Below are 17,974 nucleotides of genomic sequence, written 5' to 3'. Positions count from 1 at the left end.
ATTGCACTAATGTACACAGCTATGATTTAACAATAAAAAAAAAAAATCCCAGAACTACAGATGTTGGCGTGGATGTGGAGAAAAGGGAACACTTCTGCACTGTTAGTGGGAATGCAAACTAGCACGTTCCTTTTGGAAAGAAATTTGGAGAACACTCGGGGATCTAAACGTAGACCTGCCATTTGATCCTGCAATTCCTCTACTAGATGTATATCCAAAAGACCAAAAATCACTTGGCAACAAAGATATTTGCATCAGATTATTCATTGCAGCTCAATTCATAATTGCCAAGTGCGCATCAACCCATGAATGGATTACCATGGAATACAATGCAGCATTAAAAAAGATGGACACTTTACCTCATTTATGTTTACATGGATGGAGCTGGAAAATATTCTTTTTAGTAAAGTATCTCAGGAATGGAAAAGAAATATCCAAATTACTCAGTACTACTATTAAACCAATGTATAATCACTCACACTTTCATATGAGAAATGAATCACAACTATAGCCAACGATGAAGGAGGGAAATGGAGGGGAATGGGAAGGGAGGGGGGTGGTTTGATAGAGGGAGGGTTAATGGTGGGATCACACCTATGGAGCATATTGCAAGGGTATAAGTTAAATCTATCAAGTATTGAACACAAATGTTTTAACACTGTGATTAAGTAAATGAGGTGAAAGCTATGTTAATTAGTAGGATGTACGTGCTCCAATTTGTACAAATAATCAACACATTGAATCCCACAAAGGCATACATGTATTCCTAATCTATGTATATATGACTTAATTTTTAAAAAGTCCAAAACGAGGCTGCGTGCAGTGGTGCACGCCTGTAATCCTAACACTCTGGGAGGCCAAGGTGGGTGGATCACTTGAGCTCACAAGTTCGAGATTAGTTTGATCAAGAGCAAGATCTCATCTCCAAAAAATAGCTGGGTGTTGTGGTAGGTGCCTGTAGTCCCAGCTACTTGGGAGGCAGAGGAAAGAGGATTCCTTGAGCCTAAGAATTTGAGGTTGCTGTGAGCTATGATGCCATGGCAGTGTACTGAGGGCAAGAAAGTGAGACTCGGTTTCAAAAAAGTATATATTCAAAACAATAGATGCTAATGTGGATACAAAGAGAAAGAAATGCTTATATGCTAATAGAGGGACTGAAAATTAATACAACCTCTATGGAAAACAGTATGGAAATTCCTCAAAGAACTAAAAGTAGATCTACCATTTGATCCAGCAATCCCACTACTGGGTATCTACTCAAGGGGAAAAAAGTCATTTTATCAAAAAACAGCAAAACTTGAATGTTTATTGAAGCACAATTCACAATTGCAAAGATGTAGAATCAACCCAGGTGTCCATCAATGCATAAGTGGATTAACAAAAGGTGGCATATGTATACCATGGAGTACTACTCAGTCATAAAAGGAAGAATTAATAATGACTTTTGAAACAATTTGGATGGATGTAGAGATTGTTCTTCTAACTGAAGTATCATAACAATGGAAACAAAACAAAACAAACAAACAAACAAAAAAACCCAAAATGGTGTACTCACTATTAAATTGGAACTACCTGATAAGCACTCAATTCTTTGAAATATAGATTGATTTACATTGACCATGGTCAACAATTAATCTTAACCAAAGTAACTTGACTGTTTAACAAGGCACAGGTTAGGGGTGCTATTCTCTATATAGTCAAAAATTTAAATATAGACTTCTCCCAAACTCAACCACTAATAGCATAATCTTGATGGAAAGCCTTACCAATAACACAAGTAGTTGATTAAATATAGTAAATCTGCATAGATTATTTGGATCACATACAAATACCTTACTGTATTTGTACAGTAAGGTAGGCTAGAGAAAAGCAAATGTTATTATGAAATGATAAGAAATAGAAAATGTATTTACTTATCCAGAAGACCAAAAATCACATTATAACAAAGATATTTGTACCAGAATGTTTATTGCAGCCCAATTCGTAATTGCTAAATCATGGAAGAAATCCAAGTGTCCATTGACCCACGAATGGATTAATAAATTGTGGTATATGTACACCATGGAATATTATGCAGCCTTAAAGAAAGATGGAGACTTTACTTCTTTCATGTTTACATGGATGGAGCTGGAACATATACTTCTTAGCAAAGTATCTCAGGAATGGAGGAAAAAGTATCCAATGTACTCAGCTCTACTCTGAAGCTAAATTATAGCTTTCACATGAAGGCTATAACCCAACTATAGCACAAGACTATGGGGAAAGGTTCAAGGAAGGGAAAGGGAAGGGGGAGGTTAGGGTGGAGGGAGGGTAATGGGTGGGGCCACACCTACGGTGTATCTTAGAATGGGTACAGGGGAAACTTACTAAAGGCAGAATACAAATGTCTACATACAATAACTAAGAAAATGCCATGAAGGCTACGTTGAACAGTTTGATGAGAATATTTCAAATTGTATATGAAACCAGCACATTGTACCCCTTGATTGCACTAATGTGCACAGCTATGATTTAACAATAAAAATAAATAAATTAATAAAAAAAGAAAATATTTCAAATTGTATATAAAACCAGTGCATGGTGCCCCATGATTGCATTAATGTACACAGCTATGATTTAATAAAAAAAAAAGAAAGAAAAAAGAAAATGTATTTACTGTTCATTAAGGGGAAGAGGATCATTGATCATCATAAAAGTCTACATTCTTGTCATCTTGACTTTGAGTAGGCTGGGGGTGGGTGGTCTTACTGTCTTGGGGATGGCAAAGGCAGAAGATGTGGGAGAGGTAGAAGGGGAGGCAGGAGAGGTGGGCACACTTGGTGTAGTTTTCATTGAAAAAAACCTGCATATAAGTGGACCTGTGCTGTCCAAACCTGTGTTGTTTAAGGTTAGTATATACTGTGTGTCAAGGTATTAACTAATGATATTATCCATCCATCAAGATTATCAAGACATTTACATTTTTTATTTCACATTTATTTTATCCATTAGCTTGATCATTTGAGGTACTTATTATAATGTTTATAGTAGATCTGCATAGATTTAATAAGGGACATCTTTTCTTGACGGTTTGGCAGAAGGAACAGGAAAGGTGGCTGTGTGCAGGAAGCATTTCAAGGTGACCAAACCAGTCGTGGCAGCTGAGTAGATAATGGGATATGATCAAGAAACAATGAAAAGTGTTTCGTAGGTTTTGTGCTGGGAGGATGACATCCAAATAGGGACATGGTGCAGAAGTGGATGTTTGGGGGTGGTGTGAATGAGCTGGGGTTGGGCTGAAATGCTAATGAACTCAGTGTGTGCTAGTTTCTTAACATGACTAATTGCATTTTCAAACAAAACATTTATTTTATTTTTTATTTTATTTTATTTTTTTTGAGACAGAGTCTCACTATGTTATCCTTGGTAGAGTGCCGTGGCATCATAGCTCATAGCAATCTCCAACTCTTGGGCTTAAGTGAGTCTCTTGCCTCAGCCACCCAAGTAGCTGGGACTACAGGCACCCACCACAACTCTCCACTATTTTTTTTGTTGTACTTGTCGTTGTTTGGCAGGTCCAGGCTGGGTTAGAACTTCCTAGCCCTGCTGTATGTGGCCGGCGTCCTAGCCGCTGAACTACAGGCGCTGAGCCTAAACATTTTTTGACAGATTGATTCTCTGTCCTGGAACCTGCTAGCCATAGAAGTTAGTGTTGGTAGTTATGTCCCTCTCCTGGGTGAGGGTGACAACCTGTCCTGCTGTAGGGGGCGTGGCTATGAACCTGCCAGGGTAGGCAACTGACTCAAAGACAGAGGTGGAACCCTCCTTATTGTGGAAAAAGAGAAAAGGCTTCTGCGCTTTCTCCTCAAGCAGTTCCATGATCTTTTTCTCCTGGGGGAAGGAAAGAGGTTTGTTAGAAAAGAAGGTTGGGAGGGGGAGAACTCAACTGGCTCAGTCCTGAGGGCACAGAAGGGGAGTGATTGCTGCTCCCAAAGGAAGAGACAAAGGCTAGGGACACAGACTGGCAGATGAAGGGAGGGCTCTAGGCTGCTCAAACAGGGAAACCACTGGTTTCCAAAAGCCTGGCTCCACCCCAAGATTCCCTGACAAAAGGGGCTTCTGATTCTTTAAGGCCTCATCTTCCCTAGAAAAGAGGGAGTTTTAAATTCCTTTCTTGGTACTTCTGGTGTGCACTCACAGGTTCAGGCCAGTCTCCCTGCATTCTGAATCTCTAAGTAGGTTTATACATTATAACTTCCATCATTAGCAGAAATATTAACTTCGTAATTACAACCCTTGCTTTTAGTACCCAGACCATAAACATGCAAGCTACAAAATCCACGCTGACGTTCTCCCTCCTTTGGCTCTCTGGTATGCAGGGGCCTTTGCTTACGTGGAAGCATTTCTAGGAGACAAGTAACTCAGGACCAAGAATGAAGACCATCCCTTGGCTGTTCTGTAACATTCTCTGTCTTTCAGAAGATCCGTGCTCTGACATTAAAATGTGTTATGCCCACTCAAAGGCAGCATTTACCAGAATCATTTAGGTCAGGTTTTCTTCCTCACATTGAATAGTCCAGGATTGTAAGAATATTATTTTTATTCAGTAACATATTAAATAAAATTAAAAGTCCATTTGACAGCACTTCCCTCTTTAGCTGCACAACCACTCACCTTAAGCTGCAAAGTAGGCTTGCCTTGAATTTCTTCACAGAAGAGGTACAGAGTTTTGCCCTTGATTTCTAGGTAAACCATATTACCTTTTTCTTCATTGTGAAATTCTGTGTCTCTACATGTTACTATTCCAAGAGTGACTAGAAACACAAGGGAAAATGGAGACGACGTTAGGCTCCCAGTAGGGGACGTCCAGTCTTTCCGGCCTGACATCCAGTTACTCCTCCCAGCTAGGGGACACTGAGTGTCCAGGACTCACCTAGACAAGTTCCTCCCACTAGCCATTTGTCACCATCCTGAAACTGGCAGAACCCCAGTTATTACCAGGACACATTGCTCCCTAAAAATAAAACTTCCCACAACCCCCACAGCTAAATGGTCAAATGCTTACATTGTGGCCCATGAGATATAAGTGGAAATGTTGTATGGGTTTCTAAGAATGTTCCTTAAGAGGAGTGACTCAGCTAGGAGGAGTTCATTTCTTATATCCCTATTGTCTTACTGCTCACCTCAAACATTTGAGGATCTTGAGTTTGGTGAAGCAGAAGGAGCCTTGGCCTCTGGAGGCAGCCTGGAGCCACCACACCAGCTAAGGCTGGTCCACTCCTACTTTCTATACATGAGGAAGAAAGAAGCTTCTATCCCATTTAAGGCTGGGTTATGTGGGCTTTATGTTGCTACCTACTGAATTTAATTCCCAACTAATTTAGCAGGTAATTCCCAGGCACTTGGGTGTTCTGCATCTATCCTTCTGGGCAGGGGAGCATTCATTCAATAACCATTCAACAACTATGTTTTGAATGCCCACTTAGGACAAGGCACTATAGGGCACTGGAGATTTAGTTGAGGATAAGAGAAACTTTTCGTTGCCCCTATAGAACTTATAATCTTCCCAAATGAGATGAAAAGATGTAAATAGAGAAATAACCCAAACTACAATAAATTGCAATACTTGCTCTGGAAGAAGTGACAAAGCTTGGGACAGTAGGAAAAAGACCATATTTAGTCAGAGGAATCAAGAAAGATCTCCCTGCAGAGGTGAAATTCAAATCAAGACCTTAGAGTTAAAAGAAAACTGTTACATGAAGAAATGGAAATTGGGTGGTGGAGGGGCTTTGAAAGGAAAGTGTTTCAGTGAAAATAAAAGTTTAGGTAAAGTCCCCTATGTGGAAAAGAGCTTTCAAGTTCAAGGCTCCAGAAGAAATCTGGTACACCTGAGTTCTCACCACCTTTCCTCCACCTATAAGCACAAACAAATAGGCATGACATTATTCAATTAACATGTTATGAAGGTCACTCCTGATGCTCTGTGGAGAAAAAATGGGGGATCCAGAGATAAAATTGAAGGGAGGGCAGTGAGAAAGTGATGGCAGTGGTCCAGGTGGGAGAAGATATGATCGTAGAAATCAGATATATTTTGTGTATAAACTCATCAGTCTTGGCTGATGGATTGAATGGAAAAATGAGGAAAAGGAGGGGTCAAGAAGTCTGTTGTATTTCTGGCTTGAGGAATGGAGAAGATGGTAGCACCATTAATGGAGACCTTAATAGTTTTGAGGAAGCAGATCCACAGTTTCACTTGGAATACATGAAGTTAGAGATGCCAGGGGAGATATCAAGATGACACAGATCAACTATTCAGAGAGAAGACCTCTGTTGGAGGCATGAACAGTAGTCATGAGCACAGAGCTGGTACATCAATCCAAGGAACCAGCTCACCAGTCCCTCATGGGGAATGTGAATGATCGCAGACTAATCCTCGAGGGTCCCAATCATTTGGAGATATCAGCAAGAAAGTGGAGTCATTAGGAAATGCAGAAGAGGCAGTGAACCCCATGAAGCTCAGCTCCAGCCCCAGGGGAGTAAGCATCCTTTCAAGGACTAACAGCCACATAGATTGTCACTCACCAGGCTTGACATTGTTGGTAGAGGGAGATATTATTAAAGATTTTCCATTCAGGACCCACACCATCTGTAGAGTGTCATGAATACTGTAGCAGGTGGGCCTTTCCACCACTGCCAGGCCACGGAAAAGCACAAAATGTATGAGGTTGTTATCAACTTTGGAACTCAAGCTGCATCCTGGTGTTAATGGCTTTTGAGTTCCTGAGGGTAGGCTCCTGCTCTGAGAAGGACTGGTTACAAGTAAAAAGGGAAGGGAAATAGGCAGGGGCTACTTTGTAAATTACAACATCTGAAAGGATCTAAGCATTCAGGATTCCAAAAGATTTTCAAGACTCTTCTTTGTTACCCTAGGGCTATTGGTGACTTGTTTTTTCCTGATTGTTAAAATCTCTGGGTAGTTAATAACTCCCCCACCCAAATATCATATTTAAATTGGTCATCAGTATTTTTATGTTCTTTATCAAAATAAATAAGCAATTCTAAATACATATGATAACAAAAGAGCTAGATGTCCTGACATTTTCAAATGCAGGTTTTATGATCCGTGTTTTGGTAAGAGCAAATACTGTACATTTATAGCTGAGCAAATGATAAGGGCCCTTGTATCCCATTGTCTTTGGTGAGGAGGATGGATAACATTTCCAAGCTGGTTTTCAATTCACCACTTACTATGTGGGATGCACAGCATGGTTTCAGAGCTTTCTGTGCCAGTACATCAGATGGTGGGAGGAGGTTGTCAATAGCAGGCTACATGAGGGAGAGAAGAAGGAAAACATGTCACCCATTTCTCCCCCCTCCCCTGAAATTTTTATTATAATTTTTTTTTGACACAGTCTCATTATGTTACCCTGGGTAGAGTGCTGTGGCATCATGATAGCTCACAGCAACCTCAAACTCTTGGGCTCAAGCCATCCTCTTGCCTGAGCCTCCTGAGTAGCTGGGACTACAGATGTGGGTTACCACGCTCCACTAGTTTTTTTCTATTTTTAGTAGAAATGGAGTCTTGCTCTTGCTCCGGCTAGTCTCAAACTCTGGAGCTCAAGCAATCCACCCACCTTGGCCTCCTGGAGTGTTAAGATTACAGGCGTGAGCCAGCACACCTGGCTTATAAAATTTCTTTAGAGAAAGCTTCCCTGGGATTCTGTCCCAGATCCATGTTCGAGAATAAGGATGAGGAGAGCGTATCACAAGACCCAAATGGAAGCTGTCATTGTTGCCATGGCTGGTGTAGCCCTGGTTTTTCAGGATGTGATGATCATGGCATGTCTTCCATCCATCACATCTAGAATTGTTAGGAGGTTTCAGAACACCACTTCAGGCCCCTTCTAGTGCTCTGAGTCTCTGAGTTTAGAGGAAGGGAGAGAGTATGAATCTATCCTTCCACACAGCAGGTGACCTCCCACTTTTCCCTATTTCTCTGACTCTGTCCAAAGCGGCATCTCTATGGATCCTGCATGTGGCCATCCATGGGCCCCATGAGGTATTTTTACTATTAGGGGTTATGTGCCTCTAATTTTCTGGTTAGAGCACCAGGACTGTTTCCCAGGAAGATTGCAGATTCTGTACAATGAGAATAGTTGTTCACAATCTTGGTGCCTTTATCACTAGTTGCCCCTAGACAGGAAGAAAGCAAATCACCCACTTGTACTCCTTAAGCAGCTCCAGCTCCTCCAAAAGCCTGTACCTTGGTTCAGGGCTCCCAGAAGCACCTCAATGCTAGGCACAGAGAAGTGAAAGGTTCTCCCTACACAGCTTCTGAGCAGCAGAGATTACTTTTTTCCAGAGATGCTTTTGTCCTTGTCTAAGGCTCTAGCTGCACCCAAAGGTTTTTAAAAGCTGGTCTATGATGCTGAGGTCCTTTAGTAAGAAAGGGAGGAGCCTTGTTTCCTGGCTCTGGGTGTACCCACTTTGCCACAGTTGGTGTGGCATGGAGGTTTCGTGAGACTGTGGATGAGGAATAGAGAAATGTGGCATGACTGGGATGGGTTGTTTAAGCAGCAAGAGCAGAACCAACGCAAAGAAATAGCACAAGGAAATGCAGAGTAGGCCAGCTGCTGAGGTAAGGAGGAGAATACCTTTTCTGGGCAGTCTTGGAGGCAGAGGTGTGGCTATCTTGACTCACTGAACTGCAAGAAGCCATAGTGATACTGGTGTTTTCCCGCCAGGTCTTTAGTCTTGGGAATCAAAGAATTCACGGACCACAAGTAAGTAAAAGTGAAAGATTTTATTATAGATAAAAGAAAGAAGAAAAGAAAGCAAAGCCATATGTTTTCCCCATATGTTCCCTTTTCCTGACTGGCTCTTTCTATGTGCAAAGTAAGGATTCCATATTGTGGCCTGTCACCATACTTGCTTCTAACATACATGATAGAGGAATGCATAGTTTCCAGTTGACTTTTCACCCATTTCCATGGTCCCACTACTTTTCAGTTGACCTCTCACCCATTTCTATGGTGTCATGAAGTTTATGGTGCAAGGTTCCATCTCCCCTTCCTGGGGATTGTGGCATGCGGATTGCACAACTTGTAAGGCTGTGGCCTTCCTGTTGTCCCATCTCACCAGGGGCCATTTTACAGTCCCTCATTCTTGCCTTCCCTACACAGGTCCTCTTTCCATCCATAGCAGCTCCATGTGGATATGATCTTGGGCAAATCACTGGATCCTTTCAGGAGCTTAACATACCCACTCTGCCATGTTCATACTGTACAAATATGTTTCTGATTTTGCATTTTTTGTTTCTGATAATGTAAGAGCTTCACCTGAATAATCCTTTAATCCTTGCACCAACCATTTAGGAGTCATTAATCTTTATTTTTCATGTAAGAAAACAAGAGAACATAGTGGCAATGGATGATAGAATTTACCTATAGTCATACCGTGATTAAGGAATCTAGCTGGTTTATAAGCTATATCTCTCTGTTCTTATGTTTCTGTGTGACGTACCCCCATCTGGGTTATGGGTTCCTGCACACCACACTAGCTGAAGCACAAAGAGGTCTTGTGTTTAGCTGCGGACATTGAAAACCTGCAATATATCCAAGAGAGGAGGTTCACATAGGAGGAGAGACCTGGGAGGTCTTGGGTCTTCCTAACTCTGAATTAGGAACAAGATGCAGCTTCAACATTAGCAATGAAAGGGGATCATTAATCTTGAAACCTAATATTGTTGTCAGTCCTAATTGCTAAAAAATTCCCACTCATTCTGTGCCAGATTTCTTTCATGTAATTACCAGCCACTGGCAGTGGTTTTGCCCTCTGAATCCACCACTGACTCCTTTCCCTGGAGGGTCTCAATGGCTCCTATTTGGCCTCCTTGCTTTTATTCTTGCCTTCTTAGGGGGGGAATGTCTACTCAGCAGTAACCAGGATCAAAGATGCCTATTCTGTCACCTGACCCTCCTTCTCCGAACCCTCTAATGCACCAGTTCTCAACCTGTGGGTCACAACCCCTTTGGGGATCGAATGACCCTTTCACAGGGGTCACCTAAGACCATTGGAAAACACAGTAGCAAAATTACAGTTATGAAGTAGCAACAAAAATAATTTTACAGTTCCACAACATGAGGAACTGTATTAAAGGGTCGCAGCATTAGGAAAGTTGAGAACCACTACTCCAATGCAATGATTTTCAACTGGTGTGCCTCAAAAAATTTTAAAGATCATTAAATTGTTTTCAAAAGAAGTTCAAAGCATAGTAAGCATATTCTTTGTTTTGCTCTATTTTTGATCATGATAACTTAAGCGTGCCTCCAAAGTTTAACTGGAGGTTCAAGTGAACCAGTGAGATAAAAAGGTTGAAAAACACTGCTCTAATGGCTTTGCTTAACATCAGAATAACACAACAAAAGCTCTCCTGGCAGCCCACTCAAACTCACAGGATCTGGCTTGTCTTTCTACCCACCCTCTTTGGCCCTAGCCCCACTGGGGTCCTGCTGAGTCTCCTGTCTGCAAGCTCCTTGTGGCTGATAGCCTTCCCTGTTCCTCTGCAGGAATGGGCTTCTCCAGATCACCATGTGGTTTCCTTCCTCACTTCCTCTACTCACGTGCAAAAAAGCCAGCCTCTAACTGAAATCTTCCTTGGCCAACTTATCTAAAGGGCCCCTCACTCCTGCCCTAGTCCCTTACTCTGATCAATTATTTTCCTCATAGAACGGGTGTCTCCATGGCTGTGGGCAATGTATTTGTTTACTGTCTTCATCAACTAAATGCCAGCTTTGTGGGAACAAGGAACTATGCCCTCAATGTTTAGAACAGTGCCTGACCCACTATATGAATTAATAAATATTTGAGTAAACAAATAAATGAATATAGTGTTCTGTGAGTCAGAGGACAACAGGGAAAAAAGAAAGGGAGTGGGCTGCCTCATAGTGAGGGCATCACTAGTGGTGAGAGGCAAATTTCTGCTGCCTCATGGAGAAGAACTGGGTTTGCTCTCCAATGCCGTATTCAGGGAGGAGCATCCCTAGAGAATGACTCACACAGGCAGGGAGCCTAGGAGTTTCCCCCCAGTGGATGACTCATGTACCCACCTTATATTCAGAGTGGAACGTCTGTTAGGGCAGCAGTCAGGAACACATAAGAGAAAGCCCTGAACTTTCTTGCTATATCCCCCAAATCCCATGCTCAGGCTTTAAAAAAAATCAACTTTATTGAAAAATAATCAGCACACAAAGAACTGGACATTTTTTAAAATATGAAATTTGATATGTTTTGACATATGCATATGCTTGTGAAACCATTACCACAGTTGAGTTCATAAATTGATTTACCATCCCTAAAAGTTTCTTCATGTCTCCTGTTATTTGCCTCCCTCCCATCCCCCTATCTTCCTCACGAGCAATCTACTGTTCTTCTTTCAGTAGGTTTGTTTTTACTTTTTGTTTATAGAAACATGATCCTACAGTAGATCCTACAATATATTTTGTCTGGCTTCTTTCACTCAGCATAATGTTCTTGGATAGTTTAAAGGTAAAGGTGTGGGAAAAGATAAACAATGTAAATACTAAACCAAAGAAATCTGGAAAACTATATAAATAACAGAAAAAAGCATATTTAAGACCCAGAAAGATTTTTAGGAATAAAGAACATTCCATAATGATAAAGGAGTCAATTCTCCAAAAACATATAACAATCATAAATATATATGTTCCTAACAACAGAGCTTCAAAATACATAAGCAAAAATGATGGAACTGAAAGAGAAATAGCTGAAATAATTTCCAATTATTGTTGGAGAATTTGACACTCTTCTCTCCATAACTGATAGAACAAGTAGACAAAAAAAATCAGTAAGAAGGTAGAAGACATCAACTAACTAGACCTAACTGACATCTCTATCTGAAAATAGCAGCATGTACTTTCTTTTTCAGTGCACACAGAGCATTCACCAAAATAGGTCATATTCTGGGCCATGAAATAAATCTCAAAAAATTAAAAACATCAAACCCATATAATGTGAATTCTCAGATGGTAACTGAATAAGGTAGAAATTAGTAACAAAATGACCTCTGAAAAAAACTTCACATATTTAGAAATTAAACAATACACTCTAAATAATTCATGGATCAAGAAGGAAGCCTTAAGAGAATTTAAAATATTTTGAATTAAATTAAAATAAAAACATGTTAGCATTAAATGCTTAAATTAGAAAAGAAGAAAAGTGCCAAACCAATACTTTAAGATTCTACCTTAAGAAACTACAAAAAAAAAAAAAAAAAAAAAATGAGCAAAATAAGCCCAAAGCAAGTAGAGGGAAGACAATTTTAAAAGATGAGAGTAAAAATCAATAAAATTTAAAGTAAAATGCAATAGAGAATATGAATGAAACTAAAATCTAGCTATTAAAAAAACAAGAAAAAATGACAGAAGGCAAAATACAAGTTCCATGAATGAAAGAGGGGGCAATGCTGTTGTCTCAATCCTTCAGTTATACTCTAATAAAGTGTTGTTTATCTTTCAGAAGCCTTCTTAGCCCCTCTTCAAATTTGCCCATTTCTCCACGCAACCAGATGACTCTAAAATTTATACAGAAAAGCAGAGAAACTAAAAGATATACCATTTGTCAAGCCCAAATAAACTTTTTAGAAAGTAGTGCTCTTCTTCCAGAACATTATTTGAAAACTACTGAAATGAAATGAACTGCTTAGCAGTTCTTTAAGCACTAACCAGAAAAGTATCTGTAGAGTTCATCAACTTTCTCATCAGAAACAGAAGTGGTTGCCAAACTTGGTGATTTCTTACACTTTAGAGAAATGAAATAAAACATCATTAAGTAAAATGAGGTAAAATAAGTCTTTCATCATTGGATACCCTGTTATATGGATTTTTTTCAGTTTTCAAAAGCATCACAAGAATGGAGAAGCATGAATCCTATGTATTCAATTTCGATATGAGGACAATTAATGACAATTAAGGTTTTGGGGAGGGGAGGAAAAGCAGAGAGAGGGAAGGAGGGAAAGGGGTGTGGCTTTGGTGTGTGCCACACCTTCTGGAGGCAAGACATGATGGCAAGAGGGACTTTACCTAACAAATGCAATTAGTGTAACCTGGCTTATTGTGCCCTCAATGAATCCCCAACAATAAAAAAAAAAAAAATCGTATTAATACAAACCAATCTTGAAAAGAACAAAGTCAGAGGTCTCACATTTCCTGACTTTAAGACTTACTAGAAAGCTACAGTAATCAAAACAGTGTGGTCCTGGCAAAAAGACAGACATAAAACAATGGAATGGAACAGAAATCTGAAAATAACAAATGTTGAGGAAGAAGTTGGAATCCTTGTGTGCTGTTGGGAATACATAAAATAGTGCAGCCACTATGGAAAACAATTTGGTTGTTCCTTGAAAATTTAAAAATAGAATTGCCATATCTGATAATTCTACAATTTTACTTCAGGATTTATACTTGATGAATTGAAGGCAGAGACTTGAAGAGTTATTTGAATACTCATGTTTATGGTAGCATTATTCACAACAGCCCAATGTGGAAGCAACCTAAGTGTCCATCAACAGATGGACCAAAAAAAAAAAAAAAAAAGTGAAGCACAACCTTAAAAGGAAATAAAATTCTACACATGCTGCAACATGGATGAACTTTGAGAATATTATATTATGTGAAATAAGCCAAACAAAAATAAGCCACACAAAAATACTGTGTAATTCCACTTATATGAAGCACCGAGAGTAGTCAAATTCATTGTGATGCAAAGTACAACAGTGGTTGCCAGGGGCTGTGAGGAGGAGCTTGGGGAGTGATTGTTTAGTAGGTACAGAGTTTCTCTTTTGCAAAATAGAAGAGTTCTGGAAATGAAGGGGGTTGCAGAACCAATGTGAATATACTTAGTGCCACTGAGATAATTTTTATTTTATGTGTATTTTAGCACAGATAAAAATAATAGTAATTTTTAAAAAAAGACAGATGTGTAGATACCTACCTTATAAATAAGTTATCAAAAACAGGGGAAAAAAAAAGTTTCTGTTTTTCACGAGAACCTGGTGAAGGAGGACAATCCCACGCCCTCGGTGCCGGGCATCATGACCGAGCCAAGGAGGGCTGGGACTTCTCCGGGGTGACCCTGGGCAGCTCCCTTGCTTAGCTCTGCTGTGGGTGCTCACTACCTGGGTGAGCAGCTTCAAAGCCTTTGTAGAAAGACGGAAAAGAGGAAGAAAGACTGCAAGGACTGGGCCAGGCCAAGTGTGCCCCCTCTGTGGCGAGGCGGTCGTGGTCAGCGTGCTCCCCACTCATTCTGGCCCGGAAGGAAGGGCCAGCCCAGCACCAAGGAGAACAGAGCTAGATCCCTTTTATCCCTTTTGATTTGTTGGTGCTTTCCTTTCACAGTTGGCTTATTTCCAATTTCATGCTCAACTCCTCCAGTAATGGTCACACTACGCAATTTGTGGGAGGTGAGGCCTCTGAGGTTCAGAAGAGGGAAGGGTCTGAACCTGGATCTGAGGTGAGGATGTTGCTGTTGACTCTGGCACAGCCCTCCATGACTCAGTTCAGGAGAAACTACCTGTGGGTGTGACACACATCAGAGCCTCACCCTCCTGTATGTTAACCACACACTATTCTGATCCAGGCTATGGATCTGGCCCTTGTCGAGATCCAGCACCCTCACAGGACCAAGCAAGGGCACCAGGCCACAGCCTCTGGCTCAGCACCCAGCTGCAGTGCTAAGGACCGGCCCACAGCCTCCCTTTGACTTCCTGGGCATCCAATGTTTCTCAAATGTGCTATGAGCCAAGGGGTTTCTACCCCTCTCACGTGGCAGGCGCTGGAGGGAGCCAGAGGCCACAGTTGGAGGTCCCCTTCTGCTCACAGCTCCTTGGAGGCTTGCCTCTGCATTGGCACCACCTGCATTGCCATCAGGGAAGAACCTTCATGGATGTCTCAAGGTACCAAAAGTCACCCCAGGGAGTGAGGGATTCCCTCTATCCCAAAATGTGTCACACTCTGCTGGATCAACTTTGATGGTTTTTATTGTCCTCTCAAAAACACCAGTTGGTCCTATGTGGGATTCCTGTCAGAGAGATCCCCCACCCTTCAAATACCAGAGCAATCTCTTACTAATTTTATGACTTTGAGTGACTTAACCTCCATAAGCCTCATTCTGTCTTAGCAGTTAAATTAGAATAAGAATAGCACTTACTTTATAGGACTGATATGACGTGACAGTGAGTTTGGACAACAGCTACACAGAGAACAGGTGGCAAATGTTAACTTTTCTTGTCAGCAATTTGAAAACCCCACAGCACATTCTGCTGTCATTCAACTTGGCTGCTGGGGTTACATCTGGGCCCTTTCCCTCTCTGGGCTGGTGGAGCTATGCTAGCACATGGCTGGTCTTGAGCCAGCCTCAGATGTAGGTCAGTGTAAATTTGGCCTCTGCCCTGTTCCCAATGTCTTCCTCACATAACTAGGAAAGGTGCAGGAGAGGGGGAAAGACAGAGGGGGCAGGAACAAGTGACTGTGTGTTTGTGCTAGGCGCTGACCCAGCTCTTCACAGCTTACCTCATCCAGTCCTCTCAACAAATGAGCTGGAATAAAACATCAAATTAGAGATGAAGCAAATTTACCAAGGCCACAAAGATGATGATGATGATGGTGGTGACAATGATGAAGTGAACATTTAAGTACCTCCTATATGCCAGATACTGTTCTAAAAGGTACACGTATATTAACTCATTTAATTCTAACAACAATAGTAAGTACTATTTTTATCCCCTTTTTGTAGATGAAAACTATAAAACACAGAAAGGTTAAATAACTTGATCAAAGATACATGCTAGTAAGCTGCATGTTTAGGACTTGAACCAAGATGATCTTAACTAGAATTTGGCAAACTTATTCTATAAAATGGCATGTAGCAAATATGTTAAGCTTTGCAGACTATACAATCTCTGATACAAATAACTCTGTCATTGCAGTGCAAAACGGCCTAAAAAATATGTAAGCATAAGTATGGCTGTGTTCTAATAAAACTTTATTTATAAAATAGACAATGGACTGTTCTTGGTCCACAGGCTACTTTGCCAGCCCACAGTCTTAACTGCTACACTAAGAGAATGAGGACCTACAAACATCAAAGCTCTCTAAGAAATTAAATAATAACCATGAACAAAGCATTAAACAATTCCTGGGACTTTCTCATGTGACATAGTATACGATTCATTCAGTGTTTTGCAACATTCTTTATTAAAGGCATACTGTATACAAGGCACTACTCTAAGTGTTTGGGATACACCAATCAACAAATTAGACTGGAAGCACATCCCCTTGTGTGAATATATCTTACAGCAGCTTTATTAATAAAATAAAGTAACTCATTGATGACTTATATAGTATGCTCAAAGGTGGTGAGTGCCATGGAAAGAGATGGAACACGGGAAGGGGAATGTGAGAACAGGAGAGGGAAGTGTGGAATGGTGTTTGTGTGCCTCACGGAACAGAGGGCATTGCACCAAATATCTAAGGGAGGAAAGGGGATGAGTCATGCTGACATCTTGGTGAAGAGTTATCCAGGCAGGGAGAATAGCCTGGTGCAGAGGCCCCAAGATGAGAGTGAGGCATGAACATGCTGGGCGAGCTGAACGTGCTGGAGGAGGAGGGCAACATGGCTCTAAGGGATAAGTAGGGGTCTCAAGAAATTCTCCTTAAAGGAGGCAGGGATAGGGCTCAGCCTGCTGACCAGAGGCATTGGGAAAATAGAAGGTGTCCGTACTGGGAATTTGTCTGGCTTGTCCAAGGAGGAGCAAGAGGTTCATGTGGCTTAAGTTTGATCCATGGGTGAAAAGAGGCCAACGGTTAATGGGAGCCTGATTGTACAGGGCCTTGGGGACAAGGCAAGGGCTTGACATCTACTCTCAGAGAAGTGGGGACCCAAGCAATGACCTGATCGGACCCAGGGAGTAAAAGGATTACTCGACTGCCATGTTGTATCTTGGTGTCAATAGCTTTGGACTCAGGTTTCCTGAATTTGATTCTGATTCTAGTACTAATTATTAATCCAATATAGGATTAATATAATTAATCTTCCTATGTCTGATTTTCATATCCATAAGCTATATCCATACAATTGTAGTTATCGCATAAGGCAGTTAGGAGCCTAAAATGAAAAAATTCAGGTAAGCCATTAAATGTAATTCAGAGACATAGAGAACACATGAATATCAGTTATTTTAATTACTATTCATCTCCACAACAAGAATGTATTATCTCACTGTAATATACTATTGTTCAACCTATACACTCATACAACTGAGTTCACCAGCACTGTTAAGGTCTCATCTCTAAAGCAAGAACAGGAGGCATATCTACCTCTGGGGGCACTGCCATTCTTACAAAGGTGGTGACAAGTCATTAGGGGGAAATTGCCTCTCACAAGGTTGTGACACTTTCTAGGGTATATAATGTCCACAAAAAATTGAGATGTTTGTTGACAAGGGAGGATACCCACTGAAGACAGTGAAGACACTGCTAATAATGATGACAAGGTGTATTTGTTACCCCTTGCTGTGTAACAAACTATTGCAAACCTAACAACTGAAAATAAGAAACATTTATTACTTCACAAAGGCTTTGAGAATCTGGAATCAGAAAACTGGCTGAGCTGGGTGGTCTAGCTCAGGGCTTCTCATTAGGTTGCAGGTGAGGTATCAAACATGGCTGCAGCCATCTGAAGGTATCTTCCAGATACCAGGTGAGTGATCCAAAAAAGAGCAAGGAAATGTCTTTTGTGACCTGGCTTCAGAAGTGACATACTGCCACTTCTACCATGTCACATGTTCATTAGAAACAAGTCACTAAGTTCAGTCCCTACTCAGCAAAAGACAGTTGAACACCACCTCTTAAAGGATGAGGTATCCAAAAAACTTGGGCACATAGCAGCAACCTCAAACTCTTGGGCTCAAGCAATTCTC

General features: G+C 41.0%; 1 protein-coding gene across 2 annotated transcripts; it reads right to left on the bottom strand.

Moving 5' to 3' along the window:
* Positions 1-2,983: 2,983 nt before the first annotated feature.
* On the bottom strand, positions 2,984-6,926 carry IL36B (interleukin 36 beta). Of its 2 annotated transcripts, XM_053588930.1 has the most exons (3): positions 6,562-6,926; positions 4,654-4,793; positions 2,984-3,870 (listed from the first exon to the last, which is right to left on the bottom strand). In XM_053588930.1, exons 1-3 carry the CDS (start codon positions 6,623-6,625, stop codon positions 3,673-3,675), a joined length of 402 nt encoding a protein of 133 aa, XP_053444905.1. In that variant the 5' UTR covers positions 6,626-6,926; the 3' UTR covers positions 2,984-3,672. The 2 variants fall into 2 exon arrangements, with proteins under 2 accessions (XP_053444905.1, XP_053444904.1); XM_053588929.1 differs by lacking the exon at positions 6,562-6,926 and having other exon boundaries at positions 4,654-5,368.
* Between the last annotated feature and the right edge of the window lie 11,048 nt (positions 6,927-17,974).

This window comes from Nycticebus coucang, chromosome 4 (assembly GCF_027406575.1).
Source record: "Nycticebus coucang isolate mNycCou1 chromosome 4, mNycCou1.pri, whole genome shotgun sequence".
In the NCBI taxonomy this organism is placed as follows: Eukaryota; Metazoa; Chordata; class Mammalia; order Primates; family Lorisidae; genus Nycticebus; species Nycticebus coucang.
The sequence above is the reverse complement of the archived record's forward strand: the minus strand, read 5'-3'. Positions and strand labels throughout refer to the sequence as shown.